Here is a 22,943-nt window from a genome sequence, read left to right as displayed (position 1 = left end):
AAAACAGGTATGTCCTTGATCTAATAACAGCCATGGAGGGGGGTGCGTGCTCAGAAATTGGTGCATCTTGCTGCACATACCTACCTGCTTATGACGAGGAGACTGTGACTCTTACAGAGGCAATAACGTTACTAACCAATTTGCAAACAAAAATGACAGAAGAAGTGGAAGACATCCTAAATGATGATTGGCTCTCATACTTGCTCTCCTGGGTCCCCGCGTTGTTAGCAAATGTATTCGAAATAATGCTAGTACTGCTGGTACTGATGATAGTGGGTTTCTGCATCTTGAAAATAGCACTAAGCCAATGCAAGAAGACTACGAAAAAGGTGACAGTGATGAAGATAGTGATAAGCATGGGTACAACAATGCATGAATGCACACAGCCCGAAGACCTTCCTCAATTGGACTTAAAGCAAAGTCCTATCATCCCTCCAGGATCTAAATTGTGTTACCCCTGAGAGAGATGGGTTGAGGAGCCTGCTGCGGTCCCTGCATCACTGATGCTGGACTGCAAGAGGCAGGTCACAGAGAAGGATCCAGTAGAAGAGTGATGGGCTGAAGAACCTTCTACCCATGTAACAACACTCACGAATGACGCCTGAGAACTGTGCCCAGGTTTTAACACTCTAACACTTGTTTTCCAGACCAGTAACTAGGATATATCTCTTAATTGTTCGGTAACTAACAGCTGCAGAAAACCCCAGTTGTAGGAAACTCTTCCCTCGCAAAGGTTTCCACCCCGGTTAAGTAATAATGAGGATTGTTTGTTGTGCAAATGTTCTGCAAGTTATATATAATAAAATGTATGCTTTGTCAACTAGTGACTTACAAGGACATAGGTTTATCAGACAGGCTCTTCTGTGGGTTGCCAACATGATCCATTCAAATCAGTATGTGCTTATCCAGGCCTTGTTTTTTTCTATTGCATTCTGGGACTTATAGTTCTGCTTTTACCATTATGAAACTCAGATTAAAACTCTCAGAATGCAAAGAAAAACCAGGACTGGATAGGCACCTACAGACTGGAATGGATCATGTCTGTAACTATTCTTTAACCTTGTAGAACCTTTAGGACTGTTTAAGGCCATCTCTAGTTGTCAAATGTCAGGTGTAAAATAATGAATACATCGCTTTCAAGCTCCTATCATGTTGCATTTTGGTACTTATAGTCCGGCATTTATAATCTGAAGAGGAACGCAAAATGACCTGCCAGGGTTTACAGGAAGTTATGTTAGAGCTGTTTCTGCATATTTTAACGGTGTGAGTCGAGTAGTCATGTATGATGAAATAAGTGGGTTTCGGCCAAGCGTACCTGCATTTCTAGCTTTGGTGGGCTTTAGAATTCATATTGTGCAGACGACTTTGCATGTCAAATATAAAAGTGTAATGAGGAGTTAACAGATAATTATTACCCCACTTGGAATAATATCCCACAGAGCAAACTGTCAGGGAAGGTCTCTGAAATCATGCAGAGTTACTGCCATGAGCAATGAGTACAATGTCCCAGAATATCCTGCAAACAAATGCAAGCAAGGAAACAATAGCCCTCTGCAGTACCAATAAGTCACTCCGAGTTTTACGCCAGAATGACCTGACTAACTTTGCAGAAGAATCACTGAGACCTGGCAGACAAGGGACGTGCGACACCGCAGACGGGAAGCGCGTTTCTGCAGTGCAGCGTAGAGTGCGCGGGCAGCTAGCTGACGCATTGGCTGCGTGACATCATGGACTTGCCTAGTGACCTCACGACTGTCGCAGCACGGCAGGGCAGGTGCCTCCACCCCAGTAAAAACAGAAAGAGGACGATTGCTGCTGCAGATCAGCTGCCTGTCCGGGACCACTGAGAACAAGAAAAGACAAGCACCTATTGAATGCCATGGGGGTCGCTCGGGGCTTGGGGGTGCGGGGATCGCTGGGTGGGAACACAGCCAGATGATATATGGTGGCCTAGAATAAACTGCAGCATGAGTGCTGCATGAGGACCCTCAACAAAGTGTTCTGCATCGAGAACGAGACAAGAGCCCCTTGACAGGAAGCGATGGCACAACACGCCTCACTCTTCCGCGGACGTTGCCCCCAGCGCTTTGGGGGAAGAAAATGAGGACCAGACTTCCGGGGTCCCTCTCAAGCATTGGCCCAAGTGTAGAACTAGAGACTGAGGCCAGCTAAAGAGGTGTAGGGAGTGGCAGCGACAGCAGGCCCGCAGGATGGAGTGGCGGTGCAAAGAGCGCCTGGTAAGTGCCGCGGCGAGTGTCTGCCACGGTGTAATAAGTGCACAATGCACACCGAAGTAAGGAGGCCCACGCAGGCGACCTGCTCTCAACTCCTTTATTGCTCCAAGTGAGGCTTCCCGCCTCACGTAACGTCACTTCCCCAACTTGCCCCCTCCCTAGCCCCGCCTCACACATAAGCAGGCCAACAGCGCCCAATGTGCAGCCTCGTTCATAGGAAGGCACATATATGCTCATGGCCAGAGTGCATGGGCAGCTCATCAGAGAGATGGCACTTCTGCGCTGCCCACCTGCGCCAGCTCTGCTGAATTATATCATATGAACATCCTTTGAAAAAGAGGCTTAAGCGTGGTTAAGAAAAGATGTCGCATGGAGCTCCCCTCCCTAGTTCAGCAAAGCTCACCCAGTCTCCCCAATCAAAAGGAACTCTCCAATTGGCCCCCAGAAATACGTAGGCCTTTACCATGCCTTCCAAAGGGTCGAAGGTTCAGCCTTTATTCTAGCGAGGTTCAGAACACCTAGCAAAACTAAACAGAAACCTTTGCCTGGACTGGAGCAGAATTCCAACCCATTTACCAAGAAACTTGCCTCAATAACCGCAAATCCTTTTGCACCCTACCTGCAGCCCAACAGGGATCACCCTGGTACCCCAACCGTGGCAAAAAAAACACTGAGCAAAAAGCAAACCAAACCAGGACTGCATTTTCAACCAGAGAAACTGGAGTAAAGTGGCTCAGCTTTGCTATCCGACAGATCAAAACTGCCAGCGAGAGCAAGAAAGCGCCCTGGCTGCAGTCATCAGTAATACACGCGCTCCACCTAATGGCCAAAAGAGGAAGTGGACGGGAATGTATCTATTTATTTATTTATATGTATAAAGCACACAGCGGCCCTCAAGCATCGTGGTGCTGTTACAAGGATATTTGCTTAGTTACACCTTAGACAGATTTACCAAGACAACGTTACAAATGTTTGACAGAGGAAATACAGTAGAAATGTTCATGGTTACAGAGGAACAGCATAGAGGTAGCCTCTAGTTGAATAACTTGGTTTTTAGAGCTTTTCTGAATGCAATGAGAGCATTTTCCTTTCTGTGTTTGGGTGGTAGGGCGTTCCAAGATTTTGGTGCTAACACTTGGAACACTTTAACACCAGGGCTCTCAAGTGCCATGTGCCATGCATGAGAAGGTCGGTTATCCGGTCCTGTTTTTTTAACTTTGGATTCTGGGACTCGTAGTTTTTTTTTCGTCCAGTTTGAAATGTAGGAAGACTACAAGTCCCAGAACGTCAAGCAAAAACACGACCGGATGGTCTTCTAATGCAGGATCACAGGAAACCTGAGCGCTCTGTAACACACAGTACATTTTACTCATTTATTCTAGAACGGCGTACTCCAGATAGGAAACGTTTGCTCACTGAAAACAGATGACCCTCGGATGGTATTGGCGGGCAGAGATGTATATCATTTACTAAGGGAGGGAGGTGGGAATAACGCAAATGTGCCTGGGTGGCTCCCCACAGTGAGTTAGAGGGAGAGGAGTCTAGGCTATTCACAGCACCCAGCTGTAATGTATACATTTAAATGGCAGGTTCTGAGACAGTGGGGATAATGTTGGCACCCCATACACCATTGGTCTGTTACAATCACTGTCTTATCGCGACCCCCTTCCTACTTGCCAAGCAAGAAAAGGTCTATATCTTATTACAGTTTCTCGTCGCTTTCATTCTGCAAGAATTCTTCCCCGATGTTCTGGTGAATTTCTTCATCACGAGTCTGATCACGACACTGGGCACTACATTCTTCTCTGCCTCCTCGCCACCAGAATGAGCTTCTAAGACACAGTCTGTCCAGAAGAGCACGTTGCAGTCTTCCCCTCTCCCAGTGTCCTGCAGAGTCCTCCAAGGCTCCATTCTCTCGCCAATCCTTTCTGATCTTTACATGGAGCCTCTGATCACTCTCCTCAAAGATCCCAGTATAGCCGTCCACCAATACATGGATGATACTCAGTTATAAATGAGATTCAAAAGACCACAGGACATGAGTCATCTCCGTGATTACCCAGCAATCATCCAGTCCTGGATGTCAACTGCCTACCTCAAACTTAATCCTTCCCAGACCGAATGTGTGCTCTACAGTCTCCCCACTAAACAACTCATCCAACAATGATAAGCGCCTAGAAGGACCTTTCATCCTGCTTCTAGACTTGCAGACAGTAGTCCAGGCCCTTGTGGCCCCGCACATCGATGGGGAAAACTTTCTCCTGCCAGGGCTCCCAATCACCCACTTGGCTCCCCTAAACGCAGTCCACCATGCCGCAACATACCACATCCCTGCCCCTCTCACACTTGAGCCGGACCACCTGAAGTTCCAGAGGCAGCTCAAGACCCTCCTTTCCTCCTCTGCCTTCTCTCTCTCTTGCTCCCCTCCTAACTTACCTGTCTGCTGCGCCGACTGGTTGCTTGGTTCCCTCAGTCTCACTGGGTTCCAGGCTCCTCCACGGCCAGTTTTCCTAGCACTGCCTCCTGGCCTATCAGGCACGTAGGGGCTGTAACTGTAACCCCTACCAGGGCCGTAACGAGAGGGGTTCAGGGGGGGCAAATGGCCCCGGGCCTCGTGCTTGCTGGGGGCCTTGCGGCCCCCTCTCCAAAGTGGAAGGCAGCACAGTCTCCCGTGTCCTTTATTCACACGGGGGACTGTGCTGCCCCTGCAATGATTTTGCTGTTTCTTGTGAAGCCGTTTGACTCCGCAACAAACAGCAAAATAATGGGAGACAGCAGGGCTCAGAAGTGGGCTCTGCTGCCTCCCGTCATTCAGCTGACAACGTGGACATGCTGCATGACAAGAGAGGACGCCTCTCCTGTCAGTCAGTGTGTTCATGTTGTCAGCGTGATCACGCTGACTGATGGGAGAGGAGTTCTCTCTTGTCAGTCAGTGTGTTCACCTTGCTCAGGATGACCACGCTGACTGATGGGAGAGGAGTTCTCTCTTGTCAGTCAGTGTGTTCACGTTGTCAGCGTGATCACGCTGACTGATGGGAGAGGAGTTCTCTCTTATCAGTCAGTGTGTTCACCTTGCTCAGGATGACCACGCTGACTGATAGGAGAGGGCTCCTCTCCTGTCAGTCAGTGTGTTCATGTTGTCAGCGTGACCACGCTGACGGATGAGGGAGGAGTTCTCTCTTGTCAGTCAGTGTGTTCACCTTGCTCAGGATGACCACGCTGACTGATAGGAGAGGACTCCTCTCCTGTCAGCCAGTGTGTTCACGTTGTCAGCGTGATCATGCTGACTGATGGGAGAGGAGTTCTCTCTTGTCAGTCAGTGTGTTCACCTTGCTCAGGATGACCACGCTGACTGATAGGAGAGGGCTCCTCTCCTGTCAGTCAGTGTGTTCATGTTGTCAGCGTGACCACGCTGACGGATGAGGGAGTTCTCTCTTGTCAGTCAGTGTGTTCACCTTGCTCAGGATGACCACGCTGACTGATAGGAGAGGACTCCTCTCCTGTCAGCCAGTGTGTTCACGTTGTCAGCGTGATCATGCTGACTGATGGGAGAGGAGTTCTCTCTTGTCAGTCAGTGTGTTCACCTTGCTCAGGATGACCACGCTGACTGATAGGAGAGGGCTCCTCTCCTGTCAGTCAGTGTGTTCATGTTGTCAGCGTGACCACGCTGACGGATGAGGGAGTTCTCTCTTGTCAGTCAGTGTGTTCACCTTGCTCAGGATGACCACGCTGACTGATAGGAGAGGACTCCACTCCTGTCAGCCAGTGTGTTCACCTTGTCAGCGTGATCATGCTGACTGATGGGAGAGGAGTTCTCTCTTGTCAGTCAGTGTGTTCACCTTGCTCAGGATGACCACGCTGACTGATGGGAGAGGAGTTCTCTCTTGTCAGTCAGTGTGTTCACGTTGTCAGCGTGATCATGCTGACTGATGGGAGAGGAGTTCTCTCTTGTCAGGCAGCATGTCTACGTGTCGGCTGCGTGGATGCTTTTTAAGGGTGCATGGAGGTAAGGTAAGTGTTTTTTATTTTAAATTAAAAGTATATATGTGTATTTAAATTAAATTAGTATGTATATGTGTATGTATGAATGCATGAGTGCATGCTGGTGTTTGTGTCAATGCTGTGTTTGGTTTTATGTATACATGCATGTATGGAGTTGTGTAACTGGTGGATGAATGCATGGGGGAAAGTGTTTTTTGTGAGGGTGTGTTCAGCACCAACCCTAAATGTAGCCGCCCTGCGGGCCTCTTAATTAAGGGGTGGGGTCATGGCATCAGAGGTGCTCCTAGGCTAAATTTTCAGGGGGGCGACGGAGTGGGACTAACACTTCAAATGTTGGGAGGGACGCTAACTTCAGAGCCTGTGGGGGAGGGGCAAACTTACTTGTGTGGGCACATCTAATATCTTTCCATATTCGAAGAATGAGACTATTCTGATGAGGCTTCAATTGTACAAGCAGCTAACTCACGCCCTCATTTCTGAAACGTCACACTTAAGGACTGATGCGAGAATGAGATGTCTCATGTCATCACTTCCCTTCTAATCACTCCCCTAGCATGCAAGTGCTAACCCCACATCACAATTTCAATTGCCTAAATATGTATGGATATGAATGCAGGTGCTAACAGTGAAATGACTTCTCATGGCCATGCTAATCCCTATGGCAATTCTCACCCAGTTCCTGCCCTCTCCACCCAAAACACCTCCTGACTGGAACTCTTTGAGCTAGCTTTAAACATGCCTTGCCATCAAACTTGTCCCTCAATGTGCCTGCAAGTGTTTCCTCAAAGGATTATTCTGAGAATTCATGACTACATTGGAGTTGTAAACACGTAACTGGTGTAATTAAAATGTCTTAATCAGGTCTGCCTTTGGCCACTCAATTTAAAAACACCCTGCGTGTCTTTCACTGAAGTGCCTTTAAAAATAAGCATTGGCAAAGCCAACAGTTTTGGCTTGTGTATAAGTATTAGGCATTTACGGGGCACTGCTATTAGCTGCTCAGGTACTCAAACCATTTTGCACTGGCACTATCAATGGCCAGCTAATACCAAAACAGAAGTGCCTTTCCCATGCCTACACGAATGCCCAAACTGTTAGCATTGTCAATGCTCTTTTTGCTTTACCCTTGATGCACAGGACTATGCATCAAGGTTAAAGCAAACATATTACTTGGCTAAATTGGCCCACATTGAACGTAGGCCAATCTAGCCAGTAATAACACTTATGGTACACAGTCAGCCTGGATATACTTTCTGTGGCATGGCATTTTTACTGGCTGGGAGTCCGTACATGGTAACAATGGCACATATTGATGTAGCCTGCATGGACATACATGGGAACAACCAGCATGAATATATTTTTATACTAGCATATCCCGCGTGGAAAGGCGGCATGGAATGTATTGGAAAATGTTCCTGTGCACAATGTGTGGTTTGCAACTATTGGGAATTTCCATGTGCTTCCATACAAAACCAATTGCAAACTGTATGGAGTTCTACCAAATTTTGCTAAGAAAGTCGTCTAAAATGCATACTTTTAACACAATGTTTCAAACATTTTCTTGGGAGTGAGAACCCCCGTCATGCAACCCTTGTTTGGTATGGGCTCCCTCACTGTGCTCTGTTGATCCTGCATAATTGGCACAAACATTTAAGCCTCTTAAGTTCAGAAATGTACCGGCCTCCACTGTACATCATTTGTCACTGTGTATGATGTATGTTTTAATGCGCACACAGGGGCAGGGTGCTCCTTAATGATATGATATGGCATTTATAACGTGCCTGTACACAAGTGTTTCTAGGCGCGACAAGGCAAGGAGGGAGAAACAAAAGAGTAGGACAAAACACAGATTTTACTAGGCCTTGTGTCATTCAGATCGCGCAAGAGCAGGGAAGGTGGGAGGGGAGAAGTGCCGAGGATGAGGTAGGATGCAGAAATGCAGTAACAAAGGAGAAACAAGAGTGCAGCCAACGGGTGGCAAGTGTGGGTACTCATAAGTGCAGCCAACGGGTGGAGAATAAGTGCAAGAGAGGGACTGTAGGGTTACAGATACAAACCACAGGTGCAGGGGAGCCAAGAGGCAGTGCGATATTGCAACAGGACAGGCAGGGACCTGGGCCCAAATTCAGAGCTTGACCAGGTGACCAGTGCATGGGTCAGGCAGGTGATCAGCAAGGGAGAGGAAGAGAAAAGGCAGAAGCAAAGAGACAGGTCTTGAGGTGCTTCCGGAACCGGAGATGGTTCTCCTCAAGTTTCAGCGAGGCAGGGAGGCTGTTTCTAGAGGGAGGCTCCAGCCGAAGAAAGAGATCTGCCCTCAACTCTTTGCTTGGAAAAGTGACTGACCCTCAGAGAATTGGAGGTGGCGCAGTGGAGAGCTCATGCCATCTTAGATATATTTATTCATATGATAAAAAAGTTAGTCTGGCATGAACCTTTCTTCAGTAGAGAAATCTAACTTTGCCGTAGTTGATTCGGAGTTGTAGTAATAAACCATATTTGGGATCCTGCGCACAAACTCAAGGGTAGATTTCTCGAGTCTCCCGTTTGCGGAGGTGCCGCCGCTGGCTGAGGGCAAAAACCTGTAAGGGGACCTCACCAAATGTTTTGCCCCGGGCCTCACCATATCTTCTGACAGCCCTGACCCCTATAGCCCCCTTGCCTCCAGCACTTACCTAGAGCCGCGCTGCCCTGGCTGCACTTACCCAGAGCCATGCTGCCCTGATTGCACTTTCCCCTTTTCCTCTCCCTTGCACCTCCCTCTCACCTTCCCCTTGCACTCCTAGTGTCGCACTTGCACGATCCGAATGATACAAGGTCTAGTAGGATTGTTTGTCTTGTCTTGTCCTCTCTATCTTGTCTTGTGGCGCCTAGAAACACTTGTGTACAGGCACGTTATAAATGCCATATCACATCATATTATGGGTGTGCAGAAATTTGACGGAATCACCAGCGTCCTATGTGAACTACACTGGCTCCAGGCCAGGATACTGTGTATCATCTAGAAAGCAGTTACCAGTAGCACGCCAGTATAACTGCTAGTTAAGCTTCACAAATCTGGTGGCACACACTCCTCACACAGCAAATTCACCAACTGGCTCAAATCACAACTAGTTCGCAAAGAGAGGACCCACAAACAATCCTTCTCTTGTTACGCACCCACCTGCTGCAAATCTAACACTGTATCTGCTTGGAATGGCCCCCCACAAAATTGCCTTTTCAACAACACCTGCCCAAGGACTAGTCTCGACGGATGCACAGACTGATACACAGATTGCAAAGCACAGACCACAACGCACAGTACTCCACTACTGTTAAAAGACGCCAGCCCAAACGCTGGTTACCCACACCCTGTACAGCGCTCTGCTGCTCTGAAGCTGGGTCCATGCTTTAAACAATCAAATAAAAATAAAATTAGCGAGTTCATTACACATACAGTTTAATGGCATTCTTAATAGCATAGATGGGACTATGTGGTGGTTTTGGATTATGTGTGGTACTCACTTTTGGGTGCAGTGGAAAGCCACACACAGAAAGAAGTAACATTCAGGTGTTAATTATTATCAGACTACAAACTAAGAGGGTCATTGAGAGTTGGGTGGATTTTTTTTTATAAAATTCCACTGGGGAAAGTTACCACCTCCACTGTATTTTTGAACATCTGCCCAATTCAGAGTTAACCACCAGTAGAGGTGGTATTTATGGAATACCCTCAGCTGTATTTCAGAAATGCCACTTCTGCCGGTGGTAACATAAAAAGGTGTTTCATCTTCAATGTGAATTTGGAAATGGGTCATGTATAGCAGGAATTTGACCATGCGCACAGGCAGTGTGCGCTCGCCTGGACCTTTTTTGATTTTTTGATAATGAAAATGAATTATGGGAAATCAACCTCTGAAAATGTGTGAGGCCATTCCGCACACATTTTCTCTGCTCACCACAGGAAACGCATAGTCACGCTACTTCGGGTAGACACAGCCTACAGGCGCCGTTCTCCCATGTCATATTCAGCTGGAATGTGACAGCCACGGGTACATCAAAGCATCTCAAGAAGGGGGCAGGCACATCTCCTTCTCGCCATGGGCAGCCTAGTTTAAATTTCAAAGGCTCCATGGATCTGCCTTCCTATTGTGGCAGTTCGGCTGATGGCAGTGCATACTAACGAGAGATAATGGAGGCAAACCTGAAGGGGCTTGGTTGCCAAAAGCGGGGCTAACACCCCTTTGGTATGCAATGTGTCAACTTGAAGCTAGGTTCCACCCCTCTTTATGAAAGGCATTGAATGGCATGTATGGGTCCATTAGTTACCGCAGGTGTCCCTACAGAGGAGACCCCTTTCAGGGGGACGAAGGATGTGATTTGGGAGAGACAGGAAGTCTGCTCCCATCAGAAGCTTCGAGGTTGACCTGCACTTTGATCAAGAGCCACAGAAGGCTCAGTTAACCAGAGAGACACTTCGATCTACAACAGACAGTAAGATGGGTGGGACTTGGATATATGTTGTCACCCCTTACCTTTCCTGTTGCAGAGCACTCTGGTCCTGACCTCATCCATAACAGAAGATTGTTGGTGGGGATCCAGGAATGGTTCATTAGGGCAGCCTTAGACTGCACCAATCCCTGGGGCCCATTTGGCTTTAAAAGAGGAAAGAGGGCTGAACCCCTCACTCAGCAGATCATCCGACGACTTTGAAAGGAGTAAGAAAAAGGACTCATTTGGACAAGGCTGAAGGTACCATATAACTTCTGCCAGGGAAGGAAGGCCAGGAGTTCATAGAGGGAAGCAAGATCCCTCCTCTAAACATCTCCCAGGGAACGGCAGGAGATACCAGACTCAGAGGACCCGTCCAGCAGCTCCAGAACCAGTAACCAGCCAGCACACAGTGTGCCCTGCTAGGTTCTGCCAGCAAGCTTCCGAGGTGGGAAATGCTGGAGAGTATCTGAACTAAGGACAAGGCCGTTCCCTGCAAACACCCTCCTGAGCTTAGGGCCGTCTGCCTTGAAAGGACACAAGCCATGCAAAGAATCTAGGAGGAGTGCCACACAAGCATCATCCAGCGTCCATCTTTCAAGGACATTTTTTGTGACAGTCGAGTCCTCGAACCGCAACCAGCTTCACCACTGACTGTTGTCACGCCGCAAATAACCTTGAACCGTAAGACCGATTACTTTACCAACTATCCTCCTGTCAGTATCCGGAGTGCATCCCTTTCCTTCGTGAAACTATCTGTCCTCTGTGTTCCTTTACATGGTGGGTTGTATTCTGTAGTGTTGCTAGAACTGTCTGTTGTAGTAATAATAAAGTAGATATGTTATATACAACCTTGACTAGACAGTCCCTTTTATCATTGGGTAATAATTGTATTTTTGCTGTGTTGCAACTAACCAACGATCCACGACCTTGCGGAGATAAGCCTGCTGTTCCGTCCACGTTACAATAATTGACTTGTGTTCCAATCTGTTCAGATCCCATCTGGTGTACTAGAGGTGTGGGGTTGTTTGATGGTTTAGAAACCGATATTCATCCCTGGACCACTGGTTCCCCAGAAGTTGATTCGTCACAGGGTCATACCACTACTGTGCAATTTTGGTATGCACAAAAGGGTAATTTCTGATTCTTTTATGCGTTACATGGGTAAGGTGGTGGGAGGGGGCATCAGACATGCTCACAATTTCACTCCTGTAACATGGCCATTTGTAAATACTTGTTTTCACTTTACTGAAAGGAAGCTCCTCTGCTTTCCTTCTGGACAGAGAAAAAAAGGTTTTTAAAAATGTGGGGCCAGTTTCGATTTGTTGGGGCCAGTTTTAGGTGGAGGAAACAATGGGTGGATTTTCTGTAGAAATTCTGCCTAAAATACCGCCGCCGGCCTACCCATGGAATAGCACTGGTGGTATTTGATCAAAACTTGAAGTGGGTGAATGTTAAAATCTATGGCATTTCCCAAATACTGATTTCCCATGGCATTTCCCAAATACTGATTTCCCATGGCATTTCCCAAATACTGATTTTACCGTTATCACGCAACTCTGAGTGACGCCCTAAGGCTGTGATCGTTTTTCATTATCTTGTTTGCAACTCACTCATGAGACCAACAAGACTCACATGCAAATCGACATAAGATTCACTGATGTCTATACAAAGTCAAATGAACTCAGGAACATCCTTTCACATATGTTACACAATTATACTCCAGCACACCACCACAGTCACAGAAACCGAAACATAAACCCAAGCACATACATACAGCAAGACCCCGGCCACAGCTCCTTGCCATGTCTGGCCGAGGCTGACTAGCAAAGGAAGGTAGTCTACTGTCTACATGTGAGCCAGGGCAACAGAAGCAGGTTTATGAACATATGTTTCATTTAAGAGTTCACTCAAGTCTTTTCAGGCTGCTTTATCATGTGACTTTATGCTTTGAAAGACCTAAATAATATAGAGAAAGCTACTGAGTTATCATTGAATTGAATTGAATTTAATTGAATTGATATTTTATTCATATCGCGCTCATACACAGGTGTTTCAGTGCGCGACAATGCAAGGGAGGGTAACAGGGGAAACCCCAAAAAAATTTAAAATAAAAACAACGATCTTCCTAGGCCCAGTGACATTGAGAATGCACAACTGCATGGGAGAGGGGGAGGGGAAAAGTGCTTGGAAGGGGGAGAAGTGGAAAGTGCGAAGCAGAGGAGAAACAGCATAAATAATAATAAAATAAATAAATATGAGGCAACAGTGGTAGTGCAGCCAGCAAGGGGCAAGTGCTAGGTTTAAGGCAGCAGACAGGGTAAGTCTGATCAGTGTAGGAAGAACAAAGGGGGGAATGTATGGGTAAAGATACAGACCCCAGTGCAAGGAATGGCCCGGGTGCAGTGCGGGAAGGTGGCAGGGTTGCAGGTAGCTGGGCCCGGAGGACAGAGGGTGGCCAGGTGCACGGTGCCAAGAGAGAACATATCAGCAGGGGAGAGTGGGAGCGAAGGCAGAAGCAAAGAGGATGGTCTTGAGGTGCTTCCAGAACCGGAGATGGTTCTCCTCGAGTTTTAGAGTGGCAGGCAGGCTTTCCAGAAGGAGGCCCCAGCCGCAGACAGTGATCTACCCCCAGCTTGTTTCTTTGAAAAACGGCTGACCCTGAGGGAGTTTGAGGTAGAGGAGTGAAGGGCTCGAGAGGGGAGGTATTTGAGGAGGGATAGCTGAAGGTATTTTGGACCCAGGCCCCAGAAAGCCCCTTGCATCCACTGGGAGCCAATGGAGTGATTTCAGAGCTGGAGAGATACAATCCCAGGGCTTGAGGCCAAGGACATGTCTCGCACTTCCTGTTCTGGATTAGTCGCCGAGGGCGGAGAGTAGAGGCAGGTAGATTTAGAAAGAGGCTGTTACAATAGTCCAACATAGAGAGAACCAGAGCTTGGGAGACAGTGAGCTTCTGGGGGAAGGAGAGAAAGGGCAGAGTACCTCTGAGGAGGTGCAGGAGGAAGTTTGACTTGTTAGAGACCTCAGAGAAGAAGAAAAGTGTGGAGTCAAAGTTGACCCCAAGGCTCTTAGCCTCGCAGGTGGGGGTAGGAGGAGGGTCAAGGGAGGACGGCCAGAGTGTGAGGGGTAAGGATGGTGAAAGTGTGCTGATGAGGAGGATCTCCGTCTTGCTGGTATTCAGACAAAGGTCATTGGCAGCATACCAATCTTGAATGGCAGTTAGGCAATCAGAGATGAGAGAGGGAGAGGAGGTGGCCGAAGGCAGACTGAAAATGAGTTGAGTGTCATCAGCGTAGCACTGGAAGTTTGAGCAGAAGATGGCAATGCAGTGGGCGAGAGTTGCCAGGTATTGGTTAAGAAGCCAGAGCGAGAGGTTAGACCCCTGAGGAACACCACAGGTAGAGAGGAAGATAGATGATAGGAAGGACCCAAGTTGGACCTAGGAGGGTCGATCCGAGAGAAAAGAGATCAGCCATTATAATTATAATCTGAATTTGTAAAATGTAGTGCAATTTCAGATGTGTTGCAGACTCTTAAGAGGTGTCCCTACTGTAGATACGTTGTTTACCGTGCACTAGCTCAGCCCTTGAATAACAACTTTGCAGAAAGTGTTTTGTTGGTTCTAATATTGAAGATACGAGAAGAGGAAGTCTCCCCTACTGAGCACAAATCCCTGTCTCTCGCGCTTCATATGTTATGTGATCCTGGGAACATCACTTTTCATCATGTGCCACTCTAGCCACGCTAGCTCGTGTTTGATCACTTTTCATCATGTGCCACTCTAGCCACGCTAGCTCATGTTTGATCACTTTTCATCATGTGCCACTCTTGCCATGCCAGCTCGTGTTTGATCACTTTTCATCACGTGCCACTCTTGCCACGCTAGCTCGTGTTGGGGCACATTTCATCATGTTCCGCTCTTGCCACGCTAGCTCGTGTTTGATCACTTTTCATCATGTGCCACTCTTGCCACGCTAGCTTGTGTTTGTTCACTTTTCATCATGTGCCACTCTTGCCAAGCTAGCTCGTGCTTGATCACTTTTCATCATGTTCCGCTCCTGCCACACCAGCTTGTGTTTGATCACTTTTCATCATGTTCCGCTCCTGCCACACCAGCTTGTGTTTGATCACTTTTCATCATGTGCCACTCTAGCCACGCTAGCTCATGTTTGATCACTTTTCATCATGTGCCACTCTAGCCACGCTAGCTCGTGTTTGATCACTTTTCATCATGTGCCACTCTTGCCACGCTAGCTTGTGGTTGATCAGTGTTCATCATGTTCCGCTCTAGCCACACTAGCTCGTGGTTGATCACTTTTCATCATGTGCCACTCTTGCCACGGTAGCTCGTGCTTGATCACTTTTCATCATGTTTCGCTCCTGCCACACCAGCTTCTGTTTGATCACTTTTCATCATGTTCCGCTCCTGCCACACCAGCTTGTGTTTGATCACTTTTCATCATGTGCCACTCTAGCCATGCTAGCTCATGTTTGATCACTTTTCATCATGTGCCACTCTTGCCACGCTAGCTCATGTTTGAGCACATTTCATCATGTTCCGCTCTTGCCACGCAAGCTCGTGTTTGATCACTTTTCATCACGTGCCACTCTTGCCACGCTAGCTTGTGTTTGAGCACATTTCATCATGTTCTGGTCTTGCCACGCAAGCTCGTGTTTGATCACTTTTCATCATGTGCCACTCTTGCCACGCTAGCTCGTGCTTGATCACTTTTCATCATGTGCCCCTCTTGCCACGCTTGCTTGTGGTTGATCAGTGTTCATCATGTTCCGCTCTAGCCACGCCAGCTCGTGTTTGATCACTTTTCATCATGTGCCACTCTAGCCACGCTAGCTCGTGTTTGATCACTTTTCATCATGTGCCACTCTAGCCATGCTAGCTCGTGTTTGATCACTGTTCATCATGTGCCACTCTTGCCACGCCGCTAGCTCGTGTTGGAGCACATTTCATCATGTTCCTCTCTTGCCATGCCAGCTCCTGTTTGATCACTTTTCATCATGTGCCACTCTTGCCACGCTAACTCGTGCTTGATCACTTTTCATCATGTGCCACTCTTGCCACGCTAGCTCGTGCTTGATCACTTTTCATCATGTTCCGCTCCTGCCACACCAGCTTCTGTTTGATCACTTTTCATCATGTTCCGCTCCTGCCACACCAGCTTGTGTTTGATCACTTTTCATCATGTGCCACTCTAGCCATGCTAGCTCGTGTTTGATCACTTTTCATCATGTGCCACTCTTGCCACGCTAGCTCATGTTTGAGCACATTTCATCATGTTCCGCTCTTGCCACGCAAGCTCGTGTTTGATCACTTTTCATCACGTGCCACTCTAGCCATGCTAGCTCGTGTTTGATCACTGTTCATCATGTGCCACTCTTGCCACGCTAGCTCGTGTTGGAGCACATTTCATCATGTGCCACTCTAGCCATGCTAGCTTGTGTTTGATCACTTTTCATCATGTGCCACTCTTGCCACGCTAGCTCATGTTTGAGCACATTTCATCATGTTCCGCTCTTGCCACGCAAGCTCGTGTTTGATCACTTTTCATCACGTGCCACTCTTGCCACGCTAGCTCATGTTTGAGCACATTTCATCATGTTCCGCTCTTGCCACGCAAGCTCGTGTTTGATCACTTTTCATCACGTGCCACTCTTGCCACGCTAGCTTGTGTTTGAGCACATTTCATCATGTTCTGCTCTTGCCACGCAAGCTCGTGTTTGATCACTTTTCATCATGTGCCACTCTTGCCACGCTAGCTCGTGCTTGATCACTTTTCATCATGTGCCCCTCTTGCCACGCTTGCTTGTGGTTGATCAGTGTTCATCATGTTCCGCTCTAGCCACGCCAGCTTGTGTTTGATTCTGAGAGTGTAGCCAGAATGGCTCGGCTCTACCACTGAATGCTCCAGCTTCACCACCGCTCACATTGGTCCAAAACTAAAGACGGCATTGGGTGGGCTGGGAAATAATGTAGCCTTCTGTCAAATTGCAAACTGGGACATGGGGAAACTGGTCTCGACTCCCAGCTTTCCCATTTTGGCCATTATATTATGCTGGCGAAATCATTTAACTAAGTTGGGTACGTGAGAGAGGTTCCCGGGGTCTGGTTTGCTAAGAAACTAGAAATATAACTGAAGGATCTGTTGCATACCAGCAAAGTAATGTGAATAATGTCTCCTATACACACATATGTGTGCGTGGGGGGGAAAGGTTTCAATGAGTTCAGTGGTTCTGGAACTTGGGGCCACAAGGTGAGCACTTTGCAGTTGTGCTATCCACCAGGCGAGCTTGCGATTAGTGTTTCAGCTGCGAGGCCTGGCCTTGCTATGCTCCACCCCCTGTTGCCTTATTTTCCCCATGGTTAGTCCATCGCGGTTACTTTTACCAACAGGCTATAGGGTGCGCGTGAGGGTGGGGCGGGGGGAGTTGAAAACCTTGCTCTTAACCCCACCCCGCCCCCACAACAGTTCCCGAATTCATTAGCAGGTGTCAGAGTGGGTGGACCTAGAACTTATGGACAAGGGACCCTGGAGTGCATTCACACCCTGGCCCCATGCCTGCCAGAGGAAGCGGAAGGTGTCACCAATTGGAGACCAGACATGCCACGCGGAACGCCAGGGCCTTCTAAACTGGCTGAGACGTTGTCTGTTATATTGTTTTTAAGGAAGTAATATGATTTTCTGTGACCTGTGTAAAAGTACAGAGTGGAAGGGTGCACTCACGTTGTTTCCGCCTCATTTCCTGCCTGTCAGAAATCATGGGATAGATTCTGAGCACACGCCAAAGAAACGGGGCTATATTTGCAAACAGGCGAGTCCGTCCAACCCGCCCACACGTTCTGCTCTGTGGGGTCTCCAGCTTTACCCCCAGACGGTTTTAGAAATGTTACAAATTGAGCTCCTGGGGGGCCTGGAACTATTCCTTGGACGGACATCTAATGATACAAAGATAGAGGGCTGGGCTAGTTCCGGAGACAAAATCTGACTTCATTTATGGGACAGCAACTGTGTGATTTCGATTAGACCTGGTTTCGAGGACACATGGGTTTGCTTGACTGATAAGCCACGGGCACAGAGGGGAGGGTCCGCCCACATGGCACTCTGGTGAGCCAGAGGTTTCTTCCCTGAACTGAGACGGTCCAGTTCCTCCCGAGTGAGGCTTCTCTCTGCAGGACTCTCCCCCTTTCCATGTCTCAGGGGCAGAAAAGCTCAGGCCTGGGATCCTGCGGTGCTTCGCTAGGGCAGGTCAGGCTGGGGTCAGAAAACTCCCCGAGTAAACAAGACTCGTAAAGGCGCCGTGGCGGCTGGCGTCATATAGCTGCCCGTGTGCCACACCCCCCGAAGAGCACCCTTCCTGTAGCTCCCACAAAACAGTGCATGGCTTCAAGCCTCAAGAGGAGAGAGCACGCGAGTGCACCCACACTTCTCACACACCCCATCACCCACTCGGAGTTTGCTGGCTTCAGTTGGCTTAGTTTTGGGGCCTTATGCACACGTGCCAAAGCCAGGATTCAAACCAAGACTGTCCACCGAGGGGCACTACCCCCAAAACCACACGAAGGGCTGCTCTGACACCTGTGCTATATCAGTAGCATGTCGGGTCTAAAAGGGGCGCTCCTTCTGGACTTTGATTTTCAGCAACATTATAGTAATCCTTATTTTGAGAAATGTGTGATTAATCTTCGAAGAGGTCGATAGCTTATTGGCCAGTGCAATTTCTTTTAGAATGAAAACACCTTTCTACCGATAAAGCCAGAGCACAATAGGCAGCTTCAGTTAACAGGTGAAAAAAGGAACAGGGCCACCCAGTAGGATATAGTGTGTGTATCGATTTTTTTTATATTGAATGCCCATATATCGATTTTTTTTTATTTTGAAAACCTTTACAGTGAATGCATTTAGGGATGTGCTGAAGGGTTAAATATTTTTAGGAAACGGTTGGGGTGGGTTTTTAGGGGTCGGAAACAGTGGTTGGAGGGGACCCCCGCAAAAGAAAGTGCATTCAATAGCAAATATAACCACCTAGTAGCGGTGTGGGAACGAGTCCCGGAGGCAGAAGGCTGATGTGGAGAGCAACACAATGTCCCAATACCGGCCTCAAGGCCCAAGAAGGAAACCAAGACGATGAGCAAGAAATATGTAAGACAAAGCAAAGGGCGAGAGAGCGGGGGGGCCTAGGGAGAGATATTAGTGAGGGGCGGGGGGGGGGGCGGTCAGCGGCGCCTCCCTGGTGCCCTGGGGAGGGCATGTGGACTTCTTCAAAGGCACAGCCAGGGCACCAGGCCAGAGGGGAGTCAGCACACACGTGTCCTTGATCGAGCACGTGTAAGTAAACTCCTGCCAAACAAAGGATGCTGCAGGTGTTTTCCTGCCACACACAGGGTGGCGGTGGGGTGTTGGCCCCTTGCCCCTTGCCGCACTGTTCTCCTCCATTGGCTCAATTCTTGTCGTCTATGACAGGGTGTGTACGAGGCGAGTGTCCTTTCAATGGGTACCGGCGTCACAAAACACTGTTCCCATGGTAACTTCCGTCAGCTGAAGCCTCTGATCCTGCCCGCTGCGTTAAGTGATGTTTGCCCCCACTAATGGGTGGTATTCGGAGCACTGCCGTGTGGCGTGTCTGCCCTGCCCCAGTGCTGTGGGAATGCAGGCTGGATGGGATTCTGATGGGCAGAGTGTTGATGTGTGTGAGGGCCCTTAATGTTCCATGGATATATGTTGGAGCTGAGAGCCTGCGAGAGTGGGAGCCGGTGGATGCTTCCTGTACCTTCCTTTATACTTACCTTGTAACTTACCTGCTTGTTATTACCGCGTCAACTGGACCTTAAGCAAAGGAGTTCCCTTCCCTACCTGGTGTCTCTGAACATGTCATCCGAAGTGTCACCATTCACCACACGGTGGCACCAGAGACCGTGCGATATAAAAGGAAGATGAAGCCTAACAAGCACAGCTGGACGCCAGATAATGAATAATGAAAATAATAGTTTACATTACATTACATTACATTAAAATATCATCGCACACGCCTGCCACAAGTGCAACTCGGGTCTAATAGAGAAATTCTACAGTAGTTTAATTTAAAAAATAAGAGCTCTGCAATAGACGCTGAATTGAAAAGTGCGGCGTGAGCCTGGTTTTAAGAGGGAAAAATGCAAAAGGTCTGAACCCAGCGGCCTTGTGCTCAGTCACACAAGTGGGAAGGGGCTCGCCGAGATTTCTAATGACAGTAATAATAGGAGGGGGCGCCAGGGTCCAGCTCCAGGAGGCAGGATTCATCCTGCTGCATGTAAAGACAGGCGTTTGCTGCCCCCAGGCGGCAATGTAGGAAATGACAGTCTTTGCCTTCTCCCAGCTCAGCCATCACCCACCCACACACCCTGCAAATGCACGGGTCACTCACGTTCACCCCGAAGTCTGGGGAGGTCGTGCTCCAAATGGCCCCGATGGCCGCCGCAGCCAGCATGGCCTCCAGTGTGTGGACGCTGTTCGGCATGTAACCTGAAACAAAGAGAACACGCATTGGCAAAGCCAACCGGGGTTGGTTGTCATATCAAGCGGAGCCTCCGATACCCCAATAACGCCCTCATATGTCGAGCAGAGCAGCCATGTGATTGGGGCCGAGGCCAAACGTGCAGGAGCGGCCCCCACACGCCGAGAGCAGCCTCCCAAAACGCTGCATACAACCTCCAAATACACCAGTACGTGTGCTGTGTTGCAGGCAAACCTCACGTGACTTACACAAGTGGCCTTTCCTCAGGAAGTCTAACCTTGCATTCTTGCTTGACACAAACTTCACTGCATCCTAACTGCAAGCTTGCCTTTAACATCCGCCTTTAAAACCTTTAACGTAAACCCACTAATCCGATAAAGAACACAGACCCCCAACTCCCCCCCCCCCGACCTGCCAAGTAAATTATGTTTGCATTTTATGATGGTGCTATTATCGAGTACATTTCTTTTCCAGTTTATAATGCTGCCCAGCACTTCATGGCAGCCGCATGGAAGCAAAAGGTTTCTGCTGCAGATCACAACACGCAACAGCAAGAGGGGGCAGTGAGTAGCTTCCAGAAGAGGCGCAGGGGGCGCCAGAAAAGCCTGGCCGGCGTGTGTCTGCACAGGGTGGGCGAACAATGACACCCACACGCCAGCAACTAGACCCACCATCATTCATTCATTCATTAGAATGTCCTGCACGTTTAGACACATTGGGAAAAAGTGCTGCTCACCCAGAACCCAGATGAAGACCCCCTCCCGGGGGCGAGGGCAGCAATAGCACTACCTCCCCAGCTCCTACGCAAGCAAGCTGCACATCGCCACCAAATTAAATTCGCCCTCCTCTGCTCCCCCAGCCCTAAAACTACTATTCCCATTCCTAACCACATCTATATAGTTTTAAAACATTCGTTATTTTTTTTAGATGTTTTGTGTTCGTTTAAAAATCCACTGGTTGTTTTCTATTCGATAACATCACTGCAGAACGTATATATTGGTGCAGCCAGCATGGACATGTAAAGCCACAACCAGCATGAACATGAATTATATACTGACATATGTTGAGGGCAAAGACATACTGAAGATGCGTTGGAAAATGGTGCTGTGCGCTGAAGTTAACTTGCAATTTCAAACTGTGTGGCTTAGTACCTTATTTTTCACAGACAGTGCTGCAAAAGACACCATTTTAAACAATTGTAAAAAAAATGTTCCTCTTCCCTGCTTGTCTGAGAAGTACCACTCTCCTGGGATCATATTGTGTGCAAGGATAGCTGTGCCAGGATCACACTGTGTGCTGGGATGGCCATAGGAGGAGGAGGGTGCGGTTTGGGGAGTCTCAGCTGGGATCATATTGTGTGCAGGCGTGGCTGGGAAGGACCCCTCTACCGGGACCGTACTGTGTGCAAGGATAGCTGTGCCAGGATCACACTGTGTGCTGGGATGGATACCGGAGGAGGAGGGTGGGGTTTGGGGAGTCTCAGCTGGGATCATATTGTGTGCAGGCGTGGCTGGGAAGGACCCCTCTACCGGGACCGTACTGTGTGCAAGGATAGCTGTGCCAGGATCACACTGTATGCAAGGATAGCTGGAAATAACAGCTCCACCCAACAGGACTCAGGTCCTGTTGGATATTTTCCCTGCTTGTGTAAACACCTGCCTCACACTTTGGCATCACCTCCAATCTTCCGCCTTGGACGGCTTTCAGAAGGATTTCACATGTAAGTGTTTCTGCCATGTTCTTGCTCGTCTCAAACGTCTGTTTGGGCCTTTCACAGTGTGTGCTCGGGCACCAGGACAGCAAGTGAGGGTGAGTGGGCACAACCTAATGTAAACACAAATTACAATCTAACAGATGCACTATAATACAAGCATCAGGAGTAGTGCAGGGCCCCAACCCGGACACCTGGATAAATACAGACCCACATCATGAGACTGAGGCCGGCTGGCACCAGTGCTGTGTGCTCGCACGTTATGTGCAGGAAGTGGACTGTAACGGTAGTTACACAAAGAATGAGATATGAACACCCTCAAAAGTCTTAAAATGCAAAAACTAGTACGGTGGTTAAATACCAAAAAGTGCAGTTTTGAAGGCATGTCCCTCTGTACGCACACTCCAGAGTAAATACAACCCACTAGGGAATAAAGCCAAGAGATAGGCTGCAAGGATTACAAGGTTTACTTGTATGAAATACAAGTGCCAGCAAAGAACTCTGCTGCTCGAGAGCGCTCTGGTCTTACATCATCAAACATGAGTTTATAAACACAAAAAGCATCATACCTTTACTGGGAATTCTGGTGTTCCTGATTGGAGGCACCCTATACATGGGGCCTGCTCCATAGGGGATGCCAGGCGCTAATTGGCTGGTTCTTCCCCGTTGATCTTGGTGCACGGGGGTCAGCTGGGCTCATCCTTGCAGTGAAGGTCAGGGCAAAGATTAAATATAATATATCTAATCTAAGTTAAGAAACAGAACCCGGTTATTCATTCATTATGGAAGGCACCTGGGCATCACAGAAAAGGGGTTCCAGGGAGAGGGGAGGTTAAAATACAGTCATGCTGACCCATACATTCAGGGCTTTATCCCCCCTGTGGTTTGATCTGTGATTTACCCTTCCCGGTACCTCATGTCGCAAGAGACGTGTGCTGCTATTGGAGAGATATACAGTCATGCAGGCTTTAGATCTGTGGTGGGCACCTTAGGGAGGTCAGGGAAAAGGTAGGGGGTCA

The 22,943-nt window shown here is 48.4% G+C and overlaps 1 protein-coding gene across 2 annotated transcripts in view; it reads right to left on the bottom strand.

Annotated features, from left to right (window-relative positions):
* Positions 1–22,943, bottom strand: part of AACS (acetoacetyl-CoA synthetase) — a 341,576-nt gene that overhangs the window by 211,645 nt on the left and 106,988 nt on the right. For both annotated transcript variants that reach the window (XM_069620120.1, XM_069620121.1), the window contains exon 5: positions 20,124–20,221. In XM_069620120.1, the coding sequence (XP_069476221.1) occupies positions 20,124–20,221 (98 nt within the window). The remainder of the gene's footprint in view (positions 1–20,123; positions 20,222–22,943) is intronic.

This window comes from Ambystoma mexicanum, chromosome 10 (genome assembly GCF_040938575.1).
Source record: "Ambystoma mexicanum isolate Mex_15411 chromosome 10, UKY_AmexF1_1, whole genome shotgun sequence".
Classification (NCBI taxonomy): domain Eukaryota; kingdom Metazoa; phylum Chordata; class Amphibia; order Caudata; family Ambystomatidae; genus Ambystoma; species Ambystoma mexicanum.
The sequence above is the reverse complement of the archived record's forward strand: the minus strand, read 5'-3'. Positions and strand labels throughout refer to the sequence as shown.